Consider the following 10,295-nt stretch of genomic DNA (forward strand, 5'->3'; position numbering starts at 1 on the left):
AACTAATTAAAACTGTACTTGTGAGTATGTGTACTGTGTTTCAAAGAAAAAGGAGGATGCGTGATAAACCACGGCTAAAGAAGAAAAAACAATTAAAAATGAAAGCAGAGAGGAAAAGATTACAAAAAATAAACCAAGATCGAAGAATCTCTGATAGATCTCGGCAAAAGAAAAACAATCTCAGATAAAAATGTAGCCGGGCCCAACCCAAGTGCTGGCCCATTTTTCCAACCCACTAGACCCAACAAGGAAGTTAAACAAAAAGTAAGTTAGCGAGTAGCAACCTGCGGCCTCCCCCCGCCGCCGCCGTCCGCCGGGACGGCTTCACTGCTCGCCGCCGTTGCTGATCGACGCCCCTCGCCGCCTCCCGTGTGGCTCGCGCGTGCCTCCCTCGCCTGCAAGCCCTGGCGCCGCACCCTCGGCGACCCCGGCTTCCTCCGCCGCTACCGCAAATTTCACCAAACACCTCCAATGCTGAGCTTCCTCCGCAGCATTGAGCGCCGCTATGTCCCCAGCTCCTCCTTCCGCCGCAGCCTGTACGCCACGGGCGCATCCTCCTCCAGGCCGTCGCACGCAGCCTCCACCACCTCCGCTCCTGCCCAATGCCACGCCATGCCGCCGCCGCCGTTCCCGTCCAAGGACGCGTACTACCTCCACCTCCTCCGCTCCTGCTCGACGCCGCGCCACGCCGCCGCCGTCCACGCCCACATCGCGCGCGCGCACCCTTCCCCGTCCCTCTTCCTCCGCAACACGCTCCTCGCCGCCTACTGCCGCCTCGGCCCGCTCCCCGCGCGGCGCCTGCTCGACGAAATGCCCCGCGTCAACGCCGTCTCCTTCAACCTCCTCATCGACGCCTACTCCCGCGCCGGCCAGCCGGACGCCGCCCTGTCGACCTTCGAGCGCGCCCGCCGCGCCGCCGGCGTCAAGGCCGACCGGTTCACGTACACGGCCGCACTCACCGCATGCTCACGGGCAGGGCGCCTGAGGGAGGGCAAGGCGGTGCACGCGCTGGCCGTCCTCGAGGGGCTCGCCGGGGACGTGTTCGTCTCCAACTCGCTCGTCAGCATGTACGCCAGGTGCGGCGGCGACATGCGCGAGGCCAGGCGGGTGTTCGACGCCGCCGAGGAGAGGGACGACGTCTCGTGGAACTCGCTGCTCTCCGGGTACGTGCGCGCCGGTGCGCGCGACGAGGTGGTGCTGGAGGTGTTTGCTCTGATGCGCCGGTGCGACATGGGGTTGAATTCTTTCGCTCTTGGCAGCGTCATCAAGTGCTGCTCTGGCAGCGGTGACTCCGTGAGGGGTATCGCGGCCGCGGTTCACGGATGCGTGGTGAAGGCTGGGCTGGATTCCGACATGTTTCTTCTGAGTGCGATGGTTGACATGTATGCCAAGAGAGGCGCGTTGGCTGAATCCGTCGCGCTCTTTAAGTCGGTGCCTGACCCCAATGTGGTTGTGTTCAATGCCATGATTGCGGGGCTGTGTCGTGATGAGGATGCAGTTGGTGAGGGAGTCGTGAGAGAGGCCTTAAGTCTGTATTCGGAGGTGCGGAGTCGAGGAACGGAGCCTACCGAGTTCACATTCCCCAGCATCATTCGAGTGTGTAACTTGGCAGGTGACCTTGAATTTGGGAAACAGATACATGGGCAAGTGCTGAAGCACTGTTTCCAGGGAGATGACTTTGTTGGGAGCGCACTCATTGACTTGTACTTCAACTCTGGTTGTATGGAAGATGGATTCAGGTGTTTCAGATCTGTTCTGAAGCAAGATGTTGTCACCTGGACAGCGATGATTTCAGGGTGTGTCCAAAATGAGCTTTTCGAGAGGGCACTAACCTTGTTCCATGAATTGTTAGGTGCTGGACTGAAACCTGATCCTTTCACTATATCGAGTGTGATGAATGCATGTGCCAGTTTGGCTGTTGCAAGGACTGGTGAGCAGATTCAGTGCTTTGCCTCAAAATCTGGTTTTGGACGGTTCACTGCCTTGGGGAACTCTTGCATACATATGTATGCTAGGTCAGGGGATGTTGATGCTGCAATTCGGAGGTTTCAGGAAATGGAATTGCATGATGTTGTCTCTTGGTCTGCAATAATATCAAGCCATGCACAACATGGCTGTGCAAGGGAGGCTTTACAGTTTTTCAATGAAATGGTGGATGCAAAAGTGGTGCCAAATGAGATTACTTTTCTCGCTGTCCTTACTGCATGTAGTCATGGAGGATTGGTTGATGAGGGACTCAGGTAAGCCTTCATCCTTTTTATCACCATTTATCGTGCAAGTATCTTCATCAGAAAAAGAACTATGCATGGATAGAACTTTGACGATTTTGTGTTTGCTGTAGCGCATCTTACTGTCTTACACTAGAGTAATACTTGTTCCTCATAGGTCCATCTCCTTTTCTTGTATCATGCAGGTATTATGAAATCATGAAAAAGGAATATGGGTTGAGCCCAACCACAAAGCATTGCACATGTGTTGTTGATCTCCTTGGACGAGCTGGGAGATTAGCTGATGCTGAGGCTTTCATAAGGGATTCAATATTCCATGACGAACCTATCATCTGGCGGTCTTTGCTAGCATCATGTCGTATCCATCGAGACATGGAGAGAGGTCAACTTGTTGCCGATAGGATAATGGAACTAGAGCCTGCTTCCTCGGCATCATATGTAAATCTCTACAACATGTACCTGGATGCCGGGGAGCTCTCCTTAGCTTCAAAAATTAGAGATTTGATGAAAGAGCGAGGCGTGAAGAAAGAACCTGGTCTTAGTTGGATCGAACTAAAGTCTGGAGTTCACTCTTTTGTTGCGGGTGACAAGTCCCATCCAGAGAGCAATGCAGTATACACGAAACTTGCAGAGATGCTTTCCAAGATTGATAAGTTGACAACCAATGATACTATCAGCATAGTGTCAGATGAAATCACTGGAAAAGAGCAAAATTGGATGAATTGCCACAGTGAGAAACTAGCAGTGGCATTGGGAATGATTCATTTACCACAGTCAGCACCTATACGAGTAATGAAGAACTTGAGAGTCTGCCGTGACTGCCACCTGACTATGAAGTTGATATCCAAGAGCGAAAGTAGAGAGATCATCTTGAGAGACGCGATTCGCTTCCATCACTTCAGAGATGGCTCATGTTCCTGTGGTGATTACTGGTAATGACCAGTGTGATGATTCGGAAGGTGAATTCTTGAATGGCCACCTCCCCTGCCAGCCAATAATCTTACTGTAATCGTATATACTGGAGGAGAAAAAATCAAAAGATTCATGTCAGCCAAAGTCAGAACAGATCCACGCGATCCATCTGCAAGGTTGCATACCTATTGGCACGGGCAATCTTCAAATCTCCAAAACGAATTCTGATCTTGTTTCCATAAGGTATGATCTTGATGGTCAGGCTGGCAGCGTTCTCCACTTTCTGTTCTTTATATGTTGATTGATTTGATCATCTGTTTGTGCTACCTAAAAAATTCTGTTTGTCCATCAAATTTTGCACTAAGTACCTGCTGTTCGCCTTTCCTCGTGTGAGGTTTTAATGATTAATTCTGTTTACACACTATAAGTACTGAACCTTTTTCTACATTGTTGCTAATTCAGAAGTTCTATTTGAAGAAAGGAGTAGGATGATTCACTGACCTCTTTATGATGGCTGATTTTTTCTTGTATTTGTTTATGGTTCCCCAAGAAATGTCGTAAGATCAAGAAGTAATTCAAAATATGGCCTGTGATTTATCCAATCGCCACGAGCTTCTTACAGAAGCAGATTCCAACTTACACCCTGGTGAGCTTATCTTAACCAGTGAATGTGATGCCTTAACATGCCACTACTTTTTGTAGACTGATGATTTATGTATTTGCTAGGCCTTTTGGATACTGTTACGAATTGCACATATGCTGGAGTGCTGATGAACTTATCGCTTTGATAAAGCACAATACTTGATTATACCTTGTGAACATGTAAATGTTAGGTAAACCCTATACATTGATAGCTAGTGTTACTCTTCTATGCCTTATATCTTTTATCTAAGCTAGAAGTTTCTAATATCTGACATGTTCATTGAAGGTAACGATACACCCCAGTTCCCTATACACATTTGCAAATGCATGAGTACACAAACAATACTGCTCACACCCATCATCAAGTGGTTATCCATTCATATGATCATATCATATCCAGTTGAAAGCATGTAACTTCTACCATGGTCCAACAAGCTTTCTGCCGTTCTGGAAATATCAATTCTATACAGCTTAGTGAACCTTCCTGTTGTACTTGATCAGCACAATGCCACAACCCTGATATGGATGGCCTTCCAGAGTTCGTATTGGCTCTACGTATTCATGTAGGTTTCCTTTTATTAAGCTTCTGCGTTCGTTACATGTGATGATCTAAATTTGATCATGATAGATGATTATCCACTCCTCGCTGAGGCAATGGCAAGTAGACTTGCAGTCTAATACCATGTTCAAATTCTAATTTTGGTGTTCCATGTAGATATGGCAGCTAGTTACCTGGAACTAACTTCTTTTTCTTGTTCTACATAGGTTATTTTGGAATTTCTATTCCGTTAGATGTTGTTTTTGAGATTTTTGTTTTTAGATTGTACTTTAGTTCTGCAAACTGGCAGTTCTGATTTGTAGTGATTACCATCTTATAATAGGTTTCCTGGCACACTGAGATTGAGTGCTTCATAACGGCAGCAGCGGCTATTGGAAACTTCTGTGCGCTCCACCCTCCCATCCTTTTAAATGCTTAATGCCGGCACTGCATTTCCTGAGATGCCTGTCTAGTACTTATATGTCCATTACCCTTTATCACACATGCATTGGTATTGTATCGCTATAAAGTGATAGAATTATGATACACAGTACTAACCAAAGGGTAAAATAATTTCCTTAAGAACCACCAAACACACATGACATTGTTTCAATTAGTTGTCTCAGAGAGAACTAACAATAGAAGTTGCGCTAATTACCTTTCTTGGTGGATGATACACGATTAATCATTGCTGATCTTGAGTTTGTTTCTGAACCTACTGCAGGTTGCTTCTCTAGATAAACTTTACAAGATTTTTGAAAGCTGCTAGCTGACAAAACTCACAATAGAATGAAGGAAGGGAGTGCAACATCTTGCTGATTCTTTTGGGTCGTGTATAATATCACCGTCTGTAACTTATTTGTGCCTCTGTAAATGTTTGAAGAAAGAGTAAACATGAGGTTTTGAATGAATTTGTCATTAGGCTGTCGTGCATCAACCATGAATTTAAACACACTTATCCCTTCATAAACCAGAAATATTTTAGCTAACTGTGTAAATAAACCCTATAATACTTTTAGGATTAAGCCTTTGCAACTACGGTTTTGCTGGGTTTGGACAGATTCTGGAAACCACCAAAAAGTCAGACGGACGTGTCTTTTCCTCTCCACCGCTCCCGCTCTCCCCGGCAGGCCCCTCGCCTCCTCTTCTCCGGCGACTGCCGGCATGGAGATCAGGTGAGGGGCCTCCCCAATGTAGAGAAGTAGATATAGGCTAGGTTTAGGTTGGTCTAGGTTTGCCTCTATGGCGTTTGGCTTCTTGCCATTCGGGAGTTCACTGCCAGAGCTCTCTAGCGGTGTCTAGTGGTGGGTAGTGGTTTGGTGCTCCAGTGGTCGGAGCCGGCGACAACATCTCTCTCTCCCCCTTTAATAAGGCTCGGTTGCAGTTTAGATCACAAATTAGTAGGTTTTGGTCAACTCTCCCTCGATCTGCGACCTATCCTCCATGGTCTTGGTGCGAGCTCCTAGGAGTTCCTGTAAGGGTACATTGCCCCTATGTGTGGTTTTGGTAATTAATGACAACCCCTATGGACTAATGTTTTCATTGAGTTTATATGAAGGAATATTCCATAGGTACTACTTGTATTTCATGTGTTGGATTCAAGTATGGATGCCATGAAGATAAAGATACACCTTGTGTATTGGCATCAAGATCATTGTTTTAAAGATACATATGTGACATGATCAAGAAGAAGAAATGAAGATGGAGTTCTTATGTGGAACTCAATATTAGCCATGCTCTATCTTAAGTGAGTATGAGAAGATACAAGGTTGATTTGGGCAAGTTCAAGATGAGCATCTCAAGTGGATCACATGCTTGAAGCTTTCCGTCCATTGGTGATAATGGACATGTGAAGATGTACATCTATGGAGCTTTCCCATCATGGTGTATGGGGGAGCATTTGTGAGTCTTCACGAAGCAACGATGATCAAGTGAGGCATTCCGGCTTGTGTAGAGCTTGAAGAGTTATCATCAAGATCAAGCGGGATGCGCAAGGCAAAGGTATGACCTTGATAGGTTTTACTTTTACCGGTCTCAAGGTGGTTGATGGGAGACCGGATTATAGGATACATAGCCGCACTATTAAGAGGGGCTTTCGGTTGGGTAACTTGATCACATCGTCTTAGGGAGCTCAATCCTTTGCATACTTTGCATATCCTTATTGCTTCTTGGTGTTTATCTGTGTGAGGTTCTTGAGCTTGTTGCTAGCTTTACAACAAGCCCAAGTTCATCGAAAACGGAATCCGCATGCATCTTCTATTGCGTTTTCGAGTTTGGACGTCTTCACCGTTTCTTGACGGTGGGAGACTCCCTCTCTAAAATCATCTAAAATGTTCTAAGAGGAATCTCCATATTTCCAGTTTTTGTTGGGGTTCTATTCGTCGTTATATTTCCAACAAAATTGGCTTCATGTCAATCGGAGTCCGGGAGCAATAGTTATTAAAGAAAAAGGAAAGATGAGAAAAGAATAAAAAGAAAAAGAGAAAAAGGGGAGGAAGCCGGCCGGCCGACCGGCCCAGCGACCGGGTCCGGCGCTGGTGCCATCCGGGCCGCCTCCCGGGGCCTTTTGGCCCAAGTCCGGTCACAGGCCCGGTCCGTGACCGGCCTGCCCGGCACAGGCCCCGGTCCGACCGGGGCCTCGGCCTGCTCGCCCACGCGCCACGGGCCGCTCTCCTCGCCGGCTGGCCGTCGAGCGCCCGAGGCCCACCCGCGGCCCGTGCCCCCGACCGCCCCGCACGCCTGTGCGTGTGCTCCGCTTCGCCCGGTCGGTGGGCCGGCCCGACCGGACGCCTGACCGGCCTCCCCAGCCCAGGCTCCGGTCGGCCGGCCTGCTGGCCGGCTGGGCTGTTTTTTCAGCCCGATTTTATTGCCTTTTCCTTGTCTTTTCCCCCCAACGGTTATTTCTTCCTCCCTTGCTATAAATACCTTTCTCCCACCTTGAGACAAGTAGTTCTTCCCATTCTCTCTCCTCCATTGTTGCATTTGAAGAACTTGCTCTTCCCTTTGATTCCTCCAACCATTCTTGCTCATTCTTGAGGGATCTAAGAGAGGAGATCTATAGATCTACACTTCCACCAATCCATTTCTTCTCTAAGTGAGGGAATCTCTTGGGATCTAGATCTTGGAGTCTTTTGTTGACTTTCCCCATTGTTCTTCCTCTCCAATCTCATCCTAGCATTTGTTGTTTGGGTGGGATTTGAGAGTGAAGGATTTGAACACCTCTAGTGTTCTTGCTTTGCATCATTGCATAGTGTTGAGCTCTCCACCACGATTAGTTCGAGTGAGAGACCGTGAGCTTGTTACTCTTGGAGGGAAACCTCCTAGTTGGCTTGGCGGTTGGTGCTCCGGTGATCTCTTCAAGAAGATTGTGAAGAGGCCCGGGCTTCTCCTTCGTGGAGCTTGTGAAGTGGTTGTGGAGCTTGCCATCTCCGGAGCGGAGGAAAAGCTAACCATAAGGAAAGGGCCATTATCCTTCGTGGGTGTGGTTCGGAGAATAGGGTGAGCCTTCGTGGCGCGGGGAATCCTTCGTGGGACCTCCACTCCTCCAAATGTGACGTACCTTGTTGCAAAGCAAGGGAACACGGGAATACATCCTCGTCTCCGCGTGCCTCGGTTATTTCTATACCCGAGCTCTCTTTCCTTGTGATAGCCATCGTGCTTGAAGTACATATATCTTGCTATCACTTGTGCTACATATATCTTGTGCCTATCTTTCTTAGCTCTAGTTGCCATTGTTACACTTAGTTGAGCTTAGCATATTTAGGGTTTGTGCTTGTAAACAAAACATTAGTTTAATTCCGCATTCTTACAAGACAAATCCGCAAGAGTTTGTAATTGCCTATTCACCCCCCCCCCCCTCTAGGCGACATCTCGATCTTTCAATTGGTATCAGAGCAAGGTCTCTCCTTGTTTAAGGCTTCACCGCCTTGAGAGTAAAGATGTCGGCTAATAATATAATGCACAATGACACAATTATCTTTGATGGCACAAATTATCTTTTATGGAGAAATTGCTTGCTTTGCAAACTTCGGACCTTGTGTCCAAACATTGAGCAATTTCTTGTTGTAGGTTTTTCTCCTCCGATGGACCCTCAAAATCTATCTTTAGAGGATGAGAAAAACTTACATCTTGAAGCTCAAGTATCTAATGAGCTTGTACTCTCCTTGAGACCAGATTTTCGTAGGTTCTTGATATATATAAAGCGAAAATCGTCTCATGAGATGTGGATCAAGCTTAAGGAAATGTTTGGTGGATCCACTTCTCATTTGGTCGATGGTGACTCCGAGGAGCTCTCTTCCCCTTCACATCATGAAAAGCTCCAAGTTGCTTCCACCTCCGGTCGTGATGAGTTATCATCTTCTTCCACTTCACCAACGTGTAGCAAGACACGAGGTAATGATATGGTGAGTGGTGAGGAAAATTGCAATGTTGATATTGTGCTCAATAGTGATGATTCTTCATCTCTATCCCATTGCAATGCTTCCTCTTTGGACTTAAACACATCTAGCATTGGAAATAATCTACATGCTTGTGTTGATAGTCCTTGCATATCATGTGTAAATTGCTTACATAAATCTCATGATGATATGCTTACCTTGTCTTGTTCTCATAATCAAAATGCTTCTATTTCCTCTAGTTGGTTGTTGACTAACAGTGTAGAGGAAACCGAACACTCTATGGATCAAGACATGATTTCAAATGAGGATTCAAGAATATCTTCATCTTCATCCTCCGGTATGCACATGTGCCTTATGGCAAATGGATCAAATGTACCTCCTACTTTGACTCCTAACACATCCTCTAACGATGAGAATGATGATGATGATAATGATGAAGAATATAATACCTTGGTGCATAATATGGCAATGGTATATGCTTCTCTTCATGGTAATAAAGAATCTCATGCTAATCTCGAACACTCTATGGATACCTTGAATAAATATAGGGAAACCATAGTGGAGTTGGAGTCCCATGTTGAAAATGGGGAAATAAGATTCACTCTCCTCAAGCATGAGCTAAAAGATGAGAAGCATACTAATTTTATGCTTACACAAAAAATTGAATCCTATATGCATGAAAATGAGAAAACTATTGTTGATGCTTTTGCTACTAACTCTAATTCTTGTGAAGCATCTACCTTAAAGGAGAATGTTGAGCTAAGGACTCAACTTGAGTTGCTAACTAGCAATTGTAGGGAATTGGAAGAAAGCAATAAAACGCTCTCACACTCTCTTGAGGATCTTCTAACTTCCTACGATGAGCTAAAGTTAGCTCATGAGGCTAGTATCACTAAGGTAACATCTTGTGAGCCTCATGTGGACATTAGCACAACCTCTACCCAAAATGTTATATTGCCATGTGCTAGTCCTTGTAATCCATCTAGTCAAACTAGTGATACACCTTGTGTTGGATTACTTACTTTGCCTTGTTGCTCCAACAATGAAGCTTCTACTTCCTCTAGTACTTGTATTTCTACTAACCATGTAGAGGAAATAAAAGAGCTCGAGGCCCAAGTCCTTTCTTTGAAGAAAGACTTGGAAAAGCTTCATGAAGGGAAATCCGCACTTGACAAGATGCTAAGTGTGCAACAATCTCCCAATGACAAGAGTGGACTTGGATTCAACTCCAATAACAAGAACAAGTCCAAGAGCAAGAGCAACAAGAAGAAGGGCCAAGACAAAGTCAAGGATCCGGCCAAGTTGGTTTGCTTCAAGTGCAAGGTTGAAGGGCATCATGTTAGATCATGCCCATTGAAGAAGAAGAAGCACTTGAGTGAGAAACAACAAGGGAAACGGCCACAAGGTCAAGGTCAAGCTCATGCTCGACCTCAAGTTGAAGATAGGCCACTTCCCAAGAAGAATCAAGATATTGTTCCCCAAGAGAAGAAATCAATAAAGAAGAGAAAGGGGAACACTTGCTACTTATGTCGTGAGAAGGGGCACTTTGCTTCTTCTTGTTTAAGTGGTACCTTATCT

At 46.1% G+C, this 10,295-nt stretch overlaps 1 protein-coding gene across 3 annotated transcripts; it reads left to right on the plus strand.

The window, feature by feature from the left end:
- Positions 1-371: 371 nt before the first annotated feature.
- Positions 372-5,257, plus strand: LOC139829812 (pentatricopeptide repeat-containing protein At3g13880-like). Of its 3 annotated transcripts, XM_071828735.1 has the most exons (7): positions 372-2,240; positions 2,414-3,383; positions 3,691-3,786; positions 3,867-3,973; positions 4,069-4,345; positions 4,664-4,724; positions 5,045-5,257. In XM_071828735.1, the coding sequence occupies exons 1-2, from the start codon at positions 472-474 to the stop codon at positions 3,162-3,164; spliced, it is 2,520 nt and encodes an 839-aa protein (XP_071684836.1). In that variant the 5' UTR covers positions 372-471; the 3' UTR covers positions 3,165-3,383; positions 3,691-3,786; positions 3,867-3,973; positions 4,069-4,345; positions 4,664-4,724; positions 5,045-5,257. The 3 variants fall into 3 exon arrangements, with proteins under 3 accessions (XP_071684836.1, XP_071684837.1, XP_071684838.1); XM_071828736.1 differs by lacking the exon at positions 3,867-3,973 and having other exon boundaries at positions 4,284-4,345; XM_071828737.1 differs by lacking the exons at positions 3,691-3,786; positions 3,867-3,973; positions 4,069-4,345; positions 4,664-4,724; positions 5,045-5,257 and adding an exon at positions 3,603-3,681.
- The last annotated feature ends 5,038 nt before the right edge of the window (positions 5,258-10,295 follow it).

The sequence above is a fragment of the Lolium perenne genome, chromosome 3 (assembly GCF_019359855.2).
Source record: "Lolium perenne isolate Kyuss_39 chromosome 3, Kyuss_2.0, whole genome shotgun sequence".
NCBI classification, from domain to species: Eukaryota; Viridiplantae; Streptophyta; class Magnoliopsida; order Poales; family Poaceae; genus Lolium; species Lolium perenne.